Genomic DNA, 19895 nt, shown 5'->3' with positions numbered 1-19895 from the left:
TGTGGGGAGAGGTCCAGGACCAGCACTGTCCACCAGGCCTCCATGGACAGAGCTACTCTAGAAATGCCATAAAAAGAGGGGATGTTGAACTCTGTGGGGGGCAGTGGAGGAGCATTCTCCAATGTCATAACTCCCAACTTGTGATGCAGTTTTTACAGTGGTAAAAGTCACCCAGCAAAACCAGGTGGACCCTATCTTCACCCTTAAAACCCACATCTCCATTCAGAAGTTTTTGTTAGATCAGTTTTCATTCCTGTGACAGTTGTTTTGTCACTGTCATGAAAATTCATATCCTAGTCCCATTTTTACATGAGCATTTGCATCTCCTCACAAGAAAATTATAACAAGGAAACATCTTCTGCTTAAATGTTCATATTATATAGTTTCTAGAGGTTGCTGCCCCTGAAGTCTAGTTTTAAAGACATTTACCTTTTAAGTTATGGAGTAAATAAGACTTTTTTCCTTACTTTCAATACTCGGCCTAAGCATGCAACACAACATAGCAGAGATTTAAATGGTATTAGGCTGTTCTTATCTTTATTGCTACATCATAGCAAAATAGCATAAATACTGCAAGTCATTTTGCAAGCCAGAAGTTGGAAGCACAAAGTATGCTCTCATCCCTCTATCTCTCCCCCAACTGAAAGAGATGTAAAAGGAGAGGTTATGCATAAGAAGACCTCTTGCGTTTAGACCTTCAAATGAAACTCTATTTGTGAAATTATTTCAATTTCCTGTGTGTCTGAGTTTATCTGAGTTTCAACATCACTAGCTGTGGAAAAAGCTAGTAAAAACAGAATTAAAGTGAGTATTTTTGTACATGACAGATATAGTCAATGTAAAAATATTTTTTTTCAGGAAAGCAAGATATTAGGATGATAATAAGATAGTGAATAGTGTGGAAGTGTCATCATTAGTCTCATATGTTTCAGTTCCTTTGTCCAAACATGCGTTTCCTAAAGCACGTTCATCTTAATGCTCTGACACTCATTTCCAGAATGCTGCTCTAAATCTGAGAAACCAATATAGGCTAAAATTGTAATTATCTTATTCTCAGCATAGTAAATAAATCCTCAGAGTTCTGTAAGATTTGCCTGCTTGTGCCAGGGTGTCAGGAACAGCAGGGTATGGTGTATGGTGCCCAGGAACACCCTGAATTAATCACTTGCTTTGCAGGTGGGCTCCCTTGAGCAAGCAATGCTGGATGCACTGGTGTTGGACAGAGTGGATTTTGTGAAATTACTCATAGAAAATGGAGTAAGCATGCATCGTTTTCTCACCATCTCCCGGCTAGAGGAATTGTACAATACGGTAGGGCCACATAAGGCAAATTTTCTCTCTATATATTCATTATTCTACCTCCCACTCATATAACAAGGCATCCAGCATCTGATGCAGAATACTTTTTTTCACATGAGAAGTCTACATTGCCTCTTAGCTTTGTCTCTCACATAATGGAACACAGTGTCTCTTGCCCACATAATCTGTTGTATGTACTTCATGAACTTGAATTAAACCTCACACAAAATTGACTGATTTCTGGTCATTGTAATTCCAATAGGGTGGATCTCAGGTTTAGGCAGGTTGCGTTGTCTGGGAGACAGTAACTAGTAAGCTGGGACCTGTATGATTGTGATACGTGACTCCTGAAGATATAAGCCCCTTTGGTTTCAGAAATCTTGCAAACATTTATCAAACTCAGACAGTAGTAAACAATTAGAAGTACACTTACTGTGATAACATTCTGAATTTATAGGTGAAACATGATGATTTCAGAGGGCCAAGTGCCTTTTCAGTACAGGATTTCCATGTATTTTTGTAGAATATTCCAAAAATTATAGTTTTGACTTCTAAGAATTTGTTTCCAAGTTTTATCTCTGCCCTTATAATAAATACAAAACTACATCTGATATGTCAACTCAAGAGCAAATTCTAACATTCAGATCATAATTGCCTTCTGAGAGAAACCAAAGAGTTTGAATTGGCACAGTGGTATGAAAAAAAACTCTTCAAGTTTTGCCTAATTCTTGGGATTCTGAGTTCTGTCCGCAGGAAGGAAGTCGTGGTATAGTGCATAGGCCTTTACAAAACATTTTTGTTTTGCCAGTACTTTTCAAAGCCCTGCTGTTGTAAGTTGCCACAATGGGCTGTTACCCAGAAATGTTTTATACTGATGGTGACCAGAAGTCAGTTTTTCAGAAATATCAGATATGAGAAGAAAATCTGGAGGAATAAATAACTGTGTCAACCTACAGTAAGATCATCCCATCCAATCTTTGGTTATCTTAAAATTTGCCAATCAGATAACATCTATATACTAAGAATAGAAAGTCTTTGAGCATTCTTGTTAGAGATGACATGTGCCTCACAACAAAATGAGTTTCTACAAGGAGTAGAGGAAGCCTGATTCATGCTGTTCTTCCTACCACTCCCTCACAGAAGCTCTACACATCATGCTAGTGCCTAAGTCTTCTATACAGGACTGTAATTTTGAGGCAGTATGACAGTTCTTGTGGTTTTCTCACAAAGAAGAAGTCAAGTGAAATACTGCTCTTGAAACTAATTTCTCAAATTCAATTAAAAATTGATGGCAGCATATTTAAAGTGTTCTCGGTTGTCTGATTTTTAAACTACTAAACCAAGGCAGCTTTTTCCGTCTTTGGTCTTGCATGGCCTCTGGACAGTGCAAAACTATTGTATTCTTCTATGTTTGTCTTTTGCAGAGACATGGACCATCCAACACTTTATATCATCTAGTCAGGGATGTCAAAAAGGTAAGAGTCCAGTAGACGGTAGGTTGGAGAGAATGTTGTGATCGCTTTTTGTAGCTAGATACAATCTCTGTATTGCATGAGCTTTCAGTCAGAACCTTCTCCTTCCCCTGCCATTACAGAATGTCTTGTTTGTATGTACTGAATATTAACTTTTTGCATACAATGCACAATTAGCAAGTTACTGGGCTTGGTTTTGCTGTGATTTTATATGCTTGGATTATAGTGCTTCTGCTAGCAGAATAGTAGGCTCTTATATTCCCTGTGGATTTATGCTGTTATCTGTATTCTTCCATACCTGCAACTATCATCAGTGCTAATTTCCATGTTGTTAATTAACTTCTGAGTCTGTGAAATAGCTATTACCCCTGTGTTGGATCATAGTTTGTTGAAACGGTTCTTTGTTCTGTGTTGTGTGGTATGATGTAGCTGTCTTCCTGAGAAGAAACATAGTGAAAGAGATAGCACAAGTCTCCTCTGCTCCCTTATCAAGTTAATTTTGAATATCTTAATTACATAAAAAGCCATTAGAACTGTAGGACAGAAACTTAGGAAGGTAGAGTGACAGGGAGACTCCAAATACCTCTAGGTATTTGTTCCACGGGATTAAATGCATTACAGCAGCAGCAACAAATGAAAATCTTCATCCTTTCAATATATGGATCAAGTAAGGAGATTGACCCTGCAACTGACCTCATCATCCTGAATATTCTCCCTGAGCACGTGCAGATTTCAGTCTTAATCATTGCATAACTTGGACCTCAAGCCTGGCATGCTTGAGAAGGCAGATTTCTGTATGTGAGAATAGTTCAAGAGAAGACAGAAAAGGGAATGGAGAATTTTTGCAAGAGTACAGACTTTGGTGATTTCTTCTATCACTTACAGCTGACCAGAATTGAAAGAAAATAGGGTAGGGGAATGGCAGTGCTTACAAAATCCTATTTCTATTAAATAATGCTACAGAATAATTAGTAGTGACATTTAGGGAGGTTCTGATGTTTTTTGTTGTTTGGTGTGTTACATGGCAGTGCTGTTGTTCACTTACATGTAGTATTTTCAATGGCATCAGAAGATATGAGATGTCTACAGAGGAAATCAAAACTGTTCTTATGAGCACATCTCCTTACTGGAGAAGAGAAAAGCTAGAGTGCATTTATACTGACTGCTTCTTTTAAAGCCCAAGTTAACAGACTTTTTTTGTTATTAAGCATTCCGTTCTTTATGTGCCCTTACGAGTTTGAAACAAATGTCTCTTTCCTTTAAAAGAGATTTTTAGAACTCCTTTCCACCTCCAGCATCACCTTTCCAAGTGTTTTCTCAAAGATATAGCAATATCTATATTGACTAACTTAGTAATATCAATCTTTATCCAAGTCCATAATGAAAGAAATAATTTTTAAGGAGTTCTTGGGGGAAAAAGAGGCCTGAAAATAGTTGAAGAAGATCATTACTTTTAGGTGCACAATGATAGACATTGGCACTAAATGTACTTACATTTTACATTAATGACAGTATGTGTCCACACTAATTGCTAAATATAAGATGATTGTTATATCTCCTTAAATGCATCTTTTTTTTCCCCTCTATCCACTCTGCAGTAACTCCCATTATATGAAGACAACAAGCACTCTCATTAGAATACAATTAGGGGCTATGAAAACAGGCATGCTGAGGCAGCCCTCCAGCACCTTGATTAGAGAACTGCACTTTTGTGGCCACATCTCTCATTTGTTCTGTGATGAAGAAGAACACAATTCACTAGGAGAAGTGTGTCAGTTCACCAGAGCCCTACACCTGAGCAGTAGATCCCTCACCAGGCAACCAAGATGTAAATCTGTCAGCAGATATGACACCAGGTTAAATAAAAACACCTTCTTGGAAATAACTTCTTAATAGGCATCACTATTTGACAGTTAAGTCACCCACTGTGCATGAAAACCACACCTTGCCTCTGATGCTGATTTTTTCCTATTATATATAAATATTGAAGCCAAATAACTAATCTGTCAGATTTAATTACAGTATCACAAAATGGAAATACAAGACATGTAGTGTGCCACCTTGAGACAACACTTAATGGTCATGCATACCAAATGTCCATTATTCTTGCATCCCAATTTTAAAATCTACAGTATGCACAGAAGTGTATTCTATAGAAGTTATTTGCATCTAAGTCATTGCACATTTTCAAATAGAAAATGTATGCTTACAAATTATGGAATATTATTCAATGTACTATCCTTGTATTACATGGTTATAAAAATTAATGGGAGGCTTTTTACTTTGAATGACAACCCTGTCTGCTGAGTACTGCAACGAAATTACACCAAGTTGCACAACAGAAGTAACATTCCCATGCCCTGTTTGCGACCACATACGTACACACACATGGACACTTCATTTTCTTTGGATTTCTGCATCCAAATTGCTGTGAAGACTGCTAGCCTTGGAAGTAAATTGCAGAGTCAGAGAGTAAATTGGAGAAAGACTTTTAAATAATTTACTGTAATCAGAGGGCGTAAATTTTGATGTGTCAATAAAGCAAATTACTTTTTCATGTCTCTGCTTTGGAGAGGACTGAGCACATCTCACTTTTTGATCCTCTCAGTTCCATGTCTACGTATCTGCCCGCATCATTTGTATCCTGACTTTTGTGACATCATCTGCGAAGGGCACAGAATTTAGCATACGGGTTGCCTTTTTTCTTTCATTGCGCAAACCGATGTACCCAGAGAAAGGAGAAAGTAGTGGCTGTGCCTGAAATCCGTTTTGTAAGTGGAGGTTGCCCTCTACAGGTTGCTTAAAAAAACAAAAGACAAAAAACAAAAAACAAAAAAACAACAAAAAAAAAATCCTTTATTGACTGAATTAGGTAAAGAATAGCAGAAATTAACAGATGGATTCTTTCTCTAATACAAAAATGGCACATAATAAACATATCTTATTCTCACTGTGGGTTGACGCATTTTTTTCTAAGTCCTTTATTTTGAACTGCCTCAGAATGTCTGCAGTTTCAGAGAACTAGTAGGTGTTATACAGAATTTTGAAAGTTCCTCAGAATGCAAAATTGGAGATTTTATCCATCAAAAATTAAAATGCGTGTGAACTGAATTAAAATATTATAATTGATCGATTATATTTTAAATTTGAAGTTTCACCAGGAAAATAATAATGTATAACCACTAAAAAGTTTGTCTCAGCATTAAAAGGTTAATTTATTATTAATTGTAGCACCAATCACACCCCTGAACCAACCTTCTCCTCTGTATTTCCTGACGACTCCGTCTGTGCTAGAATTAGCCCATCTAAATCTTTGTTGTTCTTGGAAGTGTTCTGACCCACTTGCATCACTGAGTTTTGTTTACAGGCAGCCCACCACTATTGGGGTCATTCATAGAGTTTGCTAGTGTATCAAACATTTTGGTACATGCACAGCGCCACTTCCATGTATTTCTGCTGTGATTTTAGGAGATTTTTATGGTAAGGTGTTTCATGTGTTTGTAGTAAGGAGGTTTAGGCAGGTCTTCCATTAAAGTTACTGTATTGAAAAAACTGTATTTTCATGCGTTTATGAAATCTTAGAAATCATAATGACTGTATTAAGAAAGTCACACATTATAGCTGAAGAACTACAGCTCTCTCCTGGTTACTCCCACTTCTGCCAGTGCCTTGTTCTGATGAAATGCCTTAAACATTCTGGAAACTGGAGAACATTTTAGAAAAAAAAAAACAAACAGGGTTTAATTTTTAGATTTATCTTGAATTTTCATAGAACTGGTTAGAATACAATGACCGCGTTCAAACAAGCTAGTCTCATATGCTAACCATAGTGCTCTTTGCCCCATCACACTGGCCAAGATTAGGAAGGGGGTGAAGTGCTGCCAAGGGACAGCACTGAAATGGAATTGGCAGCTCACCTTTTGCCACTAGATTTGCTTGATCTTCCATCCGTTTGAATTCCAGCCCACTGCCAGTGCCAGTGCCAGGGCATCACGGCGCTGCATCCCCTTTGCATCCTCAGCCTTTCAGCATGCTGCCAGAGCCTTGCAGGGACTGAAATAAGTTTTTCTCTTCCTGGCTGAAGTAGATGAGGAAGGAGAATCTTTGCATCCATTTCATCTCTTCTACAGAGCCAGGTGCCATCTGCTTTCCATTAGTGCCTCTCTGCTCTGAATCTAATAAGCAAATCTGCAGAGAAGCCAGGCAGGCACGCAGATATTTCCAACAAGACAAGGCTGCCATAAAATTGTTCCATGTGAATTATTAACCTTCTTCTGATGATCACATAAAAACAGCTATAGGCTAACTGTAATCTGTGCTGTATATCATTACAGAAAATGTGATTATTTTGTTAAAGTGGACTGAACTTCTTTAGCCAAAAATTACAATTTTGTAGTCCTTCTACAATGTTGACTGTACAACTGAGTTAATTTTTTTACTAGAGTTATTTTCTCATCTTTCCAAAGCTGTCACTCATGATTCACAGAAGGATAACTTACCTCTCTTTCCACCTTTAGTTTGTAGCCACTTTTCTTGCACAATGAATATTTGACGGAGTTGTAAATCTGCAGTGTCCTTAATGAAATCTGCAGATCTGGGTGACCTATTCACAGTTTTCTAAGTTGTGGCTTCTTTGCTGATGGGGAACTGCTTGCTGAACTATGAACTGTTGTCCAAATAATTCAGCACTGACTTAGAGAAGAAGGGAAATTTTACCTGAAGGCAATCCCTTCCCATTAGCTCTCTCCTGAAACTGGATCAGAGTTTCCCTTGCAGAGTTTCCACAGGGAAACAGAAGAACAAGCAGGGTTTTATTCTGCCATCAGAGAGCCCAGGAGCACTTCACCTGCCAAGTGTCTTGTCAGACCTACTGTTACTGGAGAACATAAATGTCCAGTTGATTCAGAAGCAGACTTGGGCCAAGATGCAGGAAGAGGCAATCTGTTATTGAGGTATTTTTCAGAGCTTAGCAAGCCATGTATATATATGACAACTTATACCTTTAGTGTTGCTGTTTCTAGGCTTGACATTAAAATGAGGGAGGGTTATGTGCAAGGCAATTCACAGAGTGAGGACAATAGGACATAGATATATTTACAGTTTCTTTTCCCTTCAAAAATAGAGGTGCATGCCAAAGTCACTGGATATTCATATTCTATTTGATAGAAAGGAACAGAAACTGAAGAGTGAATAAATAGACATATTTTGAAAAATCCTGCTAATGACCCTTGCCACAATCACAATTCTCCTTTATGGGATACAACTCTCTGGCAATGCTGAAAATTAGGTAGCAGAGTTACTGTACGTGGCAGAGTTTTCAGTAAAATACTCTGGGATTTCAAGGAGGGCTCATCTAGGAAACCTGCTAGGCATATACTTTTCTTTTCAACCAAAACCCCAAGGAATTAACTAGAGATGTTTTACTTTTTCCAATTTTCATACTTACTTTCGTATATACAGGTGCTTTCCTTGTAATAACTGTGAAATTTAAGCAATGATATATTAGTCTATTTGTACATAATTCCCAGAAGAAATGTGTAATTCCTCTAGAGTAGTTAACAAGTCTCTTCTCCTCCATCTTTTTTTTCCTGGAATATGGAGGATGGGAAGGTCACTTGCAAGAGCTGCTTTCTTGTGAACAATCAATATCACATGATGTCACTTCACAGTGGCTCAGCAGTGCAGAGGAGATGCCAGCAGAGACGAGAAATGCCAGGACAAGAGGTGTGGAGCACAGATGGTGCAGCAGAGGTGCTGTATGACAAGACTAGAGCTCAGCAACTGTGCCTGACCTTTCCAGTGCGCTGATCCTCATGCTTTTTGTTCTGCAGTCATGTTCCTTGTTTCCCCAGCTGAAGAATATGAGTACTGTGTACTGACGCTATCTTCTGTTACTACAAGTTCTTCACCTTCTTATTTAACTTATGTCTTCTTTCCAAGCGAGAATATCCAGGTTTCGGTTGGATCTATTTTAAGGTGAATTAATTAACCAGCATAATAATACATTCCTATTTTTAACTATTTTAATTTATTTTATTCTAACATCATTATAAAATGCATTTAACAATGATAACAATAATCATCTCTTCCTCCCCCACGATCCCTCTTATTTTTGCTACAGGGAAATTTACCTCCTGATTATCGAATAAGCCTGATTGATATTGGTTTGGTGATAGAGTACCTGATGGGAGGAGCATATCGCTGCAATTACACCCGAAAGCGATTCAGAACACTGTACCACAATTTATTTGGGCCTAAGAGGGTAAGGGGCAATTTTTTGTCGTTTGTATGACTGCACCTGTTTGCAACAGCTGCAGAAGTTTCTTGGATGGTTCTAGGCTTAGGAGGAAATCCACATGCATACACTATTCTATCTGCAGATTGATTTCCACTAGTTATTTATTTCACTGCAATGCACTGCAGTCAATCAGCTTTTTTAACAAGCTTAACAAAAAAAAATATTGGGTTGGGGTGTTCTGCTGCCTTGATGAGACCAGGGCACATTCCTCTGGCTTTGTACAAATGCGTTTGAAAGACTCAGAGTCTTTTGGTTCAATGCCAAAGGATACTAACAGAGTTAGACTTGAGAAAACTTGTGTTTTGTGAGATGCATGTATTATCTTGGGACTCATCCTCCAGACTGTGGCCTGAAACTATGAGGGCAAAGAAACATATAACTCAAAACAGGCTTTACTGGCTGCATGTGACATCAGGCAAGACACTGGGTTCATGGCAAAAATACCATTTTCATTTTTGGAGTTTTCTTATTTGATAGATTTCAATACTGTGAATCCAAAGTAAATTTTTTATCTTTCAAAAACATCAAAGGTATTTGTTGTCACCGTAATGCCACTGACCCAATTCAGCTTGAAGCAAAGTGTGAATAACTGTTGCCAGTAAGATTTGCAGTTCTTAGCCTATTTTTGCTTCACATTTTCATTTCATGCTTCAGTTCAGATTTTAGCAACACATACCAGTAAATACCATCCTAAAATACTATAAAGAGCAACAGCTCTGTGGAATGCTTGCAGCCAAACACATGAGAAAAGAGTTGTTTGTTTTTGTCTCACATATTCATACTTCACTATTGAGAGTAAGGATAATTACTGTAGCTGCTGGGAGAGACTTCCATGTTCCATCACGATAATCATTTCAGTAGAGACTTCACAGACACTGGCACAACATGCAGAGCAGCTTCATGACAGTCAGTAAAGGCGTGCAAGGGAAATGGCCAAAATACTAAAGCACTCCAGAGAAATTCACTCGTGACAGTGACTCTTAGCAGTAATTCCTGTCTCCTTTCTACGAGAACAGCCCCCCAAACTGACCAAATTTACATTAGATTCCAAACGTATGTTTTCTGTTGTTAGTTTTGGTGAAATAGAGTCAAATTTGAGTTAAACACATACATGTAATTAAATTATTTATATGTGTGGACTGTATTGAATAATATTTCATTATATTGAGAGTATTTCATTATATATTATATATTGTGTATTATATACCCTATATCTTCTAATTACATGTTACACGTAAGCATATATGTATACACATGCAATTGTAATTTTTCTTCACCCTTCTGGGAGAAATAACATTTTTTTAACTTTTTTGTACAGCCAAAAGCTCTGAAACTGTTGGGAATGGAGGTAAGTGAACCTGTGATAAATCTTAATGTATTTTCTTTCTTTGACAAATCTAAGTTAAATAAAGATAATTTTTAGGTATGCTATAATGAAAGCACCCATAGCTGCTTTCAAGTTGTGAAGGAGATTTGTGCCATACTGATTATGTTTTTCATCCAGATAACTTGATTATGCAAGGCTCAGATTTAGAAATATTTCTTAAAAGAACTCTAGCCGGTAGACAAAAGGAAAGAAGGCTCTACGCCCTCTGTGGATCAGTTTTTTTCTGGTGAAGATTAAACAAATTGTTACAGTCTGTCAGCCTCTGCCACATTTCAGTCAGATCACTAGGTAGCTTAAAAAGGATTTCAGAGCTGTTGAATGAGACAGAAATCTTTACATGGGCCAAATTTTCATCAGTTTTGTTGGCATTTCTAACTATCTGATGGTTCAAAGATTGCAGTATTTTCTTATTTATTTTGTACTATGACTTTCATTTTGCTGTCTGCAGGTGTGGCACAGAACAGGCCAGCTTGTTTAATAAAACTGCCTAAAATCATAGTCATAGAATGGCTTAGGTTGGAAAGGACCTTAAAGATCACCCAGTTCCAACCCCCTTCCATGGGTAGGGCTGGCCCCACCAGCTCAGCTGCCCAGGGCCCCATTCAACCTGCCCTTGAGCAGCTCCATGGATGGGGCACCACAGCTTCTCTGGGCAGCTATGCCAGGGCCTCACCACCTTTGAGTAAAGAATTTCCTCCTGCTAACCTAATCTTCCCCTCTTTTGGTTTAAAATCATTCTCCCTTGTGCTATTGATTTTGGACACGGTAAAAAATCTCTCCTTTCCTGCTTAAAACCTCCCTTCAAGTACTAGGCCACAGTGAAGTCTCACCAGAATCTTCTCTTCTCCAAGCTAAACAAGCAAAATTCCCTCAAATTTTTTTCTTAAGAGGGGTGCTCCAGCCCTCTGATCATCTTAGTGGCCCTCCTCTGGACCCTGTCAAACAGCTCTACATTCTTCCAGTGTTGGGGGTCCCAGGCCTGGACACAGTGCTCCAGATGGGGCCTCACAACGGCAGAACAGAAGGGAATAATGACTCCCTTCACCCTGCTGGCCACCCCTTTTTTGATACAGTCCAGGATGCAGTGGGCCTGCCAGGGTGCAAGTGCTCACTGCTGGCTCACATCAAGCTTTTCATCCACCAGAACCCCTGAGTCCTTCACACAGCTGCTCTCAGGGAGTTCTTCTGCCATCCTGTAGATAGACATATATGGGATTGCCCCTACTCAAGTGCAATACCCCAGGCTTTTGAACCTTTTAAAACCTTATTAGGTTCGTATGAGCCCACTTCTCAAGATTCCTCTGAATTGCATCCCTTTCTTCTGCTATATCAACTGCACCACTCTGCTCGGTGTCATCAAATTTGCTGAGGCTACACTCAATCCAACTGTCTAAGTCACTGGTAAAGATGTTGAAGCTTCAGTCCCACTTGTGACCAGCCTCCATCTAGGCACAGAGCCACAGCCCTCTGTCTACAACCATCTAACAAATTCTTTATCCATGAATGGTCCAATTTGGCTAAAATGTTATAGAAACAAAAGCATAAAGTCTAGTTGTAAAAACAAAGTAGAACTGGAGAAAGAAGGGGTAAACATGTAGTAGAAATATAAAATGGGATTGTTGAAAGGTAATTCTGACTCTGCTGAGAAAATAAAGTGAGAAAATACTAGGAATAAGTAGGAAATTCTAAGAAGATGAGAACATCCCTTGGATATGTGTTGTCCAGAGGAGGAACAAGGTGGATGTATTGTAATGTTGTAATTGAAGTGAATGCTTAACTTTATTTTAATTGTGGCTATTTCAAAATGTCTCTGGGCATTGTTCAATGGTGCTTAATGTACTCAGGAAGTAAGGGCAGTTCAGAGTCCAAAGTTCTTTTTCCCTGAGTTTAGGTATAGGATTATTGGCTTCTTAATTACTGTGCATGAATCTGTACTTATAGCCATTGTTTTATGGTGTTGAATTTTTTATCCAAAAAAAAGCTGAAGGGATTGCACTGCAGGTAGTATATTTGACATCTCTTGTACTGACTCCAAAATATTGTGTGCATAGATTGAATTCCTTCCCTGAGGAAAAAAATTTCTCTGCAATTCTCACAGGACGATGTCCCTTTACGACGAGGGAGGAAAACAACTAAGAAAAGAGAAGAAGAAGTTGATATTGATTTGGATGACCCTGAGATAAATCATTTTCCGTTTCCGTTCCATGAGCTGATGGTGTGGGCAGTGCTTATGAAGCGCCAGAAGATGGCTCTCTTCTTTTGGCAGCATGGAGAGGAGGCTATGGCTAAAGCACTGGTGGCCTGCAAACTCTGCAAAGCTATGGCCCATGAAGCATCAGAAAATGACATGGTGGATGACATATCCCAAGAGCTGAACCATAATTCGAGGTAGATTTTCTTCCATGGACATTTTTTCTAGGTGAAGTAAAATATAAAATAAACAAAGTGAGAGGCTGCTGATCTTGCCTTTCACTTTTAAATTATAGGGAAAGTGCAGTCTCTTCGGAGAAAGTCTAATTGATTTTCAAACAATCTGTCTGCAAAAGGTGCAGTGTTGCTAGCAGTATAACTTCTTAAGTGATTATATTTCATGTGTTCTCTCTGAGCCCTCACTAGGCATTCTGATCAACCCAAACAGAACAACTGTTGAAATTGTTCTGAACATCATATGCTGAGAGAGGTGGTGATTAACCAGCAGCTCATACTTAGGTGATCAAGTTGACATACTAAAGTTCAAAGCAATTCTTTCTAATATTAAAAGTCTGAGACATTGAAAATGGTGAGAATTCAGAAAAAGATGTTGGTCACTGCTCTTTCATAACATCATGAGCAAATAGCAGAGAAGCAGTTCTCCAGGCTGCAGATAACTAATGGATTTCAACCAAAAAATGTCAGGGAAGTGGGCAGGAAGGTGGGAGCAGACAGCTGGTAGGTGTGGGTGCTCAGCACAGCTAAGCTGGGCCACTTATATATATATCCCTACCATTAATGTGTGTGCAGTCAACATCATGATTTGCGTGATGGTGATGCATCCCTTGCAGAGGCTGCCAGTTATTGAGGGGTGTTTTCTGCAGCAAATTGCATGAACTAACAGGAATGATCGGACGTCCCTCTTTTGCAGGGACTTTGGCCAATTGGCAGTGGAGCTGCTGGACCAGTCATACAAACAGGACGAGCAACTGGCAATGAAACTGCTGACCTACGAGCTGAAGAACTGGAGCAACGCCACATGCCTGCAGCTCGCAGTGGCTGCTAAGCACAGGGACTTCATTGCTCATACTTGCAGCCAAATGCTGCTCACAGACATGTGGATGGGTCGTCTCCGGATGCGCAAAAATTCTGGCCTAAAGGTCAGCACTGTTTTAAAATTGAATTATCAGAGGAATTCTAATAGATGATAATGGGGCTTGCAGTAATAACTGTCTTAATGAGCATTATTTTGGGGTGCTTATTCATAGCGACATTAACCAGAATATATTCTTCCTGTGTTCATCATTTCACCAAACAACTTGTCACTAAACCAATCTCAAAGTTCATTATTTAGGTTTTTATTATCTTTCTCAGTACCCCTTCCCAAGTCAGAGTTACCAGAAAGAAAACAGAGCCAGAAAACAGCTAATACGCTGTTAGTTAGCCAAGCTTCTGAAACATAAATAAAGAAGGATATGAAAGTGAATTAACTGATAGCAAAAGGTGCTGATCCAGCAGCCCTCCACAGAAGAGGCCAGAGCAAGCAGCATGTGTTCTTGCAGTCCCCAGCTGCTCTGCCTGATGACTGACCCAGAGGGACTACCCGAGGGGATCTGGAGGATAATCCAATTTCTAAAGCTGCTTAAGCTTTACTTCCACCCGCAAAACTGCTAACAGAGCAAGGTGGGTTCTGTGAAGTAAATTTCTGTCCAGAAGAAGCCTGAACTGGCCTCTTTCACCTTCACCAATGTGCTGTGCTCATCAGTCAGCACAAAGCCAGGAATTGCCTCCTCCTTCCTCTGATAGAGAAAAGCTTTCAGGAAAAGGCTTCTCTTTCCCACGTGATTTGTGTGTGAGAAGTGGTAATAGCTCAGTCAGTTTGTTCGGTAATGGTGAGAGTGCTGTTAAGTGCATGCATCATTATCATTCCGGGTCTAATCCAGTAACAGTTATGAATGGGTGTGACTAGTAGGATTCTCCCTGCACTACCGCTGGAGGTGTGTTTAGATGTCATTCTGCTTACAGACAGAAAACATTCTTATGTTTGGAGACATCTTTACTATTTTCCTGACAAGCCCTGTGCCCTCACTGGGGTCTGCTGCTCTGGTTCATGTTCAGCTTCATAAATAGTCCACCTGGGCAGGTACAGTCCCAGCAGCACCTCATTTCCCGCAGCATGCTTTCATGTTTACAGCTCTTAGCTCTGAAGCCATAAAACAGACCTTCCTCTCACAGTGGATAACCAAAGGTAACAGATGCTCCTTTTGGCTTGTCATAACAGGAGAGCCTCAAAAGGATCCATTACTCAGTCCACAGTCTGTGTTTTATTTCACTAGAGTTCATTAGCAGAGCTTGTTTAAAGGTAAAGCAAGCTACATGAACAAAAAGCAGCACAGCAAGGAGATTAATTTGCAAGCATGAATCACAGACTATTTCCCACAAACAATTTTCTCGTATTGAAACTGGCAAAAGGCAAGAGCCTTGTTTCCTGAGAGTCCCACTGGGAGGGGCAGCACCTTCAGTAAGGGGAGAGGCTTTTTGAATCCCCCAAGGAGCTGGCTCTGCCATAAGCTTCCTTGGCAAGGAGTTGGTGCAGGAGCAGAATGGGTAACCCAGCACTCAGCTTGTCCACAGCAGGGCATGGCCTGCATTCTTCTAACTGCAGTCAGCGAGTGTTGCACGTGCAATCACCACCCTTGACCTGCTGACAAGCTGATATCTGGTTTCACTGTCAATTAGGGAGAGATATATAATAAAATTGCTTTTCCTGAGATAACAGCATAAACAGAAGAAGTTGTTGTACTTGTGTGTACCATCCGCTTCTTCTTGTTATGATATCTCTTCAGTTTTTCTACAGAGTTAATGCCAAGTGTTGTTCATTGCATATATCCATACAAGGGAAATGTAGTGCCTTCTGCATTCCCTCTGCATAAGAGAGACAAGGCAGGAAAGAAGGAGCTGACGTTAGCGTAAGCATAATGTGGGCTGCCAGGCTAGTGAAGCCAAATCTAAGGGGACTGCATAGCTGAGTACAACAGCATTTGCTATCACTGGCTGTGCCTCATCTCCTCAGATTCACACATTTATGCCTTCACTACCTGCATACATTAAACATGGATGCGTTAACCCTCTCTACAGAAATGAAAAATTCTTGCATGTCATTTACAGTGACATTCCCTATTACATAAAACGCAGAAATCTGCAATTCTGAGGTCTGAACACACCCATGGTTCCATATGTCACTTACCCTAGAAAGTATTTTGCAGATGCATTTAATGTGTAATACACATCTGATGAGAAAGCAGATATTCAGGAGAGGCAGTTAGCCATAGCACTCCTATTAGTGTTAATAGAAGTTACACGCTTTGTTTCACTACAGAAATTTGAAAACATTACCCCAAGTGGCATATACTCTATTGCCATAGAAACTCACATTCGCTAGTGTATTCCTCATCTCACATGTCCAGAGGGAGCTGTTCCATTTGACACTAAGTAACATCATGATTGTAATCTGTTTACTGTGGTGATTACTGTTGTCATTATTATTATTGCTTTAGGTAATTCTAGGAATTCTACTTCCTCCTTCAATCCTCAGCTTGGAGTTCAAGAACAAAGATGATATGCCTTACATGTCTCAGGCTAATGAAATTCATCTTCAGGAGAAGGAGCCAGAGGAACCAGAAAAGCCAGTGAAAGAAAAAGAAGAAGAGGACATGGAACTCACAGTAAGAGCTGACAACAAATCGCCAGACTTATTGCTCTCAGTTTGCTATTCCGTGGGTGTTGTAGGTCATTTAATGTGCTTGGCAGATGATGGTCACTCATAACTCTCCCATCTCTGTGGTGCAAATCAAACATCGTTGTGTCCTGATGTTGCAGCAACACACGGTGATGTTGAAGCATCACTTTGTAATGTAATATATTCATAATTTGATTTGGTGCTGTACTGTCTGAAATAAATTCAAGAGATTTCAGCACTCAACCATGATAAATGGAGTGGGCCTCTCTAGTATTAATGATGCACGCCATTTATTTTTCAGATGGAAATGCCCAGAATCGTGTGGAAACTAGAGATTTGTTTATTCTTTTTAGTTAACTTAATTAGAGAGCAAGCATGCAAAGAGGCAAGAAAGGTCATGAAGACATTTTTCAAAATTCTTCATGAATTTGTAGTCAGTGCCTCTCACACTAAGACATTCAGTTTTCAATCAACTGAAGACACTGACAAGTAGCTAGACAGCTCAACACTTGGTAAGAGTTTCTGTAGCTCAGAAGAACCTTGCAAGGAAGGTTAGATTAATGATTTACAAAACAAAAAGGACCAGATAACTAAAGTTCTGAAAATTATACATGTATCAGCAGTTAAAATTATCAAGAGTGAAAATTATACAGCTATGGAGAGTTGTCAGACCTGCCTCACCTTAGTTTGATTTGGTTTACTTAATTTTGATTGTGATGTCTTTTGGCAGGCTTTAAACTAGTCTTTTGAGGTCAGAATAAAGGAGTAGAAGTAGAAGGGATTTTCCTGGTTAATTAAAAAAAAAAAAAAAAAAAAAAAAGGCTATTTCCCACAGGCAAACAGCCGGAGCTGCCCCCAGGAGCCCGTCTGCAGGCAGGCAGAAGGACCTGCCTACAGGACCCAATATACAGGCAAGCTGAAGGAGCAGCCCACAAGACCCACCTGCAGGACCCGTTTGCAGGCAAGAATCTGGCTGTTGGGAAGGACCAGAAGCCAGAATAGCCACAATGGGCTGTTCTGCATTCATTAGCTATTATTGCAATTTACTACCCCTGGCTTCTGATCCACTCATGAAGTGCCTATTCAAATCAAATAAGCACTTCATAAACTACCTTTTTTCTTGGCACTGGGGAGAGATTTGGGGAGGAATTCATTTCCATCTCTCTGCAGTTAACCCAGCTCCTGGTTTCTTGTCTTCAGTGCTGTCTTCCTTTTTATCTTCTGACTCCTGCTACAAGGAAGTGATGCACCAAACTGTATATTCTTTGCCAGATGAATTTTAGATTTTCCCTCCCTTCCTCTTTCAATGTTCTGACACAGTTCTATTGCTCTTTCCTATCCTTGACTCTGCCCTTCTACTCCCTTGAATTTGTTGCATCATTCTAGTGAAGTTTCAGGGCGACCCACCTTATTCTGTAAATGTAAGGAATACTGTCATGATGTTCACAACGTAAAGAAACAAGATCTTTGGAACACTTCTTACCTATGGTTTTTTATTTTTTTATTTTCCCTGTATAATCTGTAGTGTAGACTTCTTCACATGGGTTTTGATATAATACCAGCTATGGTGAGGAGGGGTACATAAAACAATCAGAGACCTTTGCATGTGTTTCTGTTGTTGGATACTTAGTTCTCTTAAGGAACTATGTCAGGAAGAGTTTTCCTACTAGCATGTTCTACATATAAAAAAGCAAGTGGAGTAAAACTTGAGTTGTCCTGGCCTTAATCAAATTACCTGTCCAACTGACGTCCCATAATAAAAAGGCCTCTCAATGGCCATTTGGGAAGTGCTTTTGGGAAGTCCCACTTTCGCCATGGTAATAATACTCAGTCCATTAAGATTATCTGTAACACCCGCTGCAAAGCATTTGTAAGATAATCTGTTTTAATAACTCATCTTTTGGTTTGATGACTAACTTCAATTTTGACCAGTTGCATTTAAAATAAAGTGCATATTTTTCTCTCTTTTTTTCTCTTTTTTTTTTTTTTTTTTTTTCCTTTTCAGGACTAACAATTAGATTCTTTAAGAGATTACTAAAATTTTGTTTGCTTCATCTGGACTGCATTTGTGCAGTGTAGATGAGGTATACACAAAGTAAAGTGATTTTTTTCACTGTTTTAACACTTCATTTGAACAGAATAATGCAATCACAACAGCAACAATGAAGTAAGACCCCACATGGGTGTAGAGTATGTGTTTATTTTATGCTCCTCTCAAAAAATCTGATATGTAGGTGAACATTTGGCTATATTATGTAAAGATGAATAGTTTATTTACTATAAACTACTTGTTACTCACACCTGCTTTTAGCTTCATCGCAGATATTTGAGAGTGCTGGGCACACATTTCTTTAACACCTAGATGCTAGGCAACAGGCTTTCCTTATAGCAGCTACTCACAAAACCAATCTCAAATATTGCTCTCATCACCACTCCCTCAGCACCAAGCAATTTACCACAATTTATGGATGGATTTACCGGTTATTAATCCTGAATATTAAGACCTACAAGAGCAGAGGGGCACAAAAATCTGAAGGGCAGGGACATTTTGTGGTTAGCTGCTAGCTTTTTGACTATTCAGAAACACTAGTGGTCTAGCCACATCCCAAAATGACAGTTTCTGGAAGCAGTAACTAGAAGCTTCATAATCCTTATTTGGCCTAATTGTTCCCTCACAGTATTTTCCCAGTAAACTGTGTTACTTCACAATACAGAATAACTTATCAAACTCCTTTAGAAGATATTTCATTTGCTTATTTGTTCTAATTTTCTGCAGAGAATAGAAGCTTTGGATTTCCATGGGCACTTACAATCTCGAGTCAAGACTATCAGCAGGAAAGCTGGTTATGTTGGCCTCTGGGCATACATGTATCTTACCCATAGTATGTATGCTTAGATTTTTCTCCACGGCAAGAACTAAATGAATATCTAATCAGTGGTTCTTACCCTAAGAGTGGCTGAACACTAGTGCAGTCAAGCCACCTCCAGCTGGCCCACCCATCAGGGTACAGTGATGCTGTAGCATCTCACATGCAAGAAGTGAGGCACCCCTGCAGCCCATATGAAAAACAGCAGTGCAAAGTGCTGGGGCTCATGCAGCAGAAGGGCCAGCACTGGCCTTCTCTGTAACAAGGAATTTCCTCCTCTTTAAGCTCAGAAGCTTCACATGCCTCTGCCATGCAACTGCTCCAGCACTCTCCATCTTTTGCTGTGGTCAGCATTCAGGAGGACTGAGCTCCTGGTGCTTTATCTCCTCTCCCTATTCATCTTAAAGAACCACTGAGCAGGTGAAAAACCTATAACTTTAAGGCACTAAACACTTTTTCTTGCCAGTAGTTCAGTGCAGAGAATGATTGCTCTGGAGCAATTAGCATGGAGGCTGCACATCGCAGGATACAAGGTGTTGTGCAGGGAGAGGTAGGTGGTATATCCACCCAGCTGTGTACTATTTCCACACCAGTTCTTTGTGAGTTCATGTTACGTCTATGTGCAGCATGTGCCTTTCACTAA

The 19895-nt window shown here is 39.6% G+C and overlaps 1 protein-coding gene across 1 annotated transcript in view; it reads left to right on the top strand.

The window, feature by feature from the left end:
• Positions 1-19895, top strand: part of TRPM3 (transient receptor potential cation channel subfamily M member 3) — a 134791-nt gene that overhangs the window by 73960 nt on the left and 40936 nt on the right. The window contains exons 10-18 of the mRNA XM_085214067.1: positions 1177-1311; positions 2724-2774; positions 8712-8747; positions 8893-9033; positions 10388-10417; positions 12555-12844; positions 13578-13806; positions 16204-16371; positions 17221-17346. Coding sequence (XP_085070193.1) covers positions 1177-1311; positions 2724-2774; positions 8712-8747; positions 8893-9033; positions 10388-10417; positions 12555-12844; positions 13578-13806; positions 16204-16371; positions 17221-17346 — 1206 coding nt within the window. The remainder of the gene's footprint in view (positions 1-1176; positions 1312-2723; positions 2775-8711; positions 8748-8892; positions 9034-10387; positions 10418-12554; positions 12845-13577; positions 13807-16203; positions 16372-17220; positions 17347-19895) is intronic.

The sequence above is a fragment of the Meleagris gallopavo genome, chromosome Z, assembly GCF_905368555.1.
Source record: "Meleagris gallopavo chromosome Z, MGAL_WU_HG_1.1, whole genome shotgun sequence".
Classification (NCBI taxonomy): Eukaryota; Metazoa; Chordata; class Aves; order Galliformes; family Phasianidae; genus Meleagris; species Meleagris gallopavo.
This window is presented reverse-complemented; position numbering and strand designations above follow the sequence as displayed.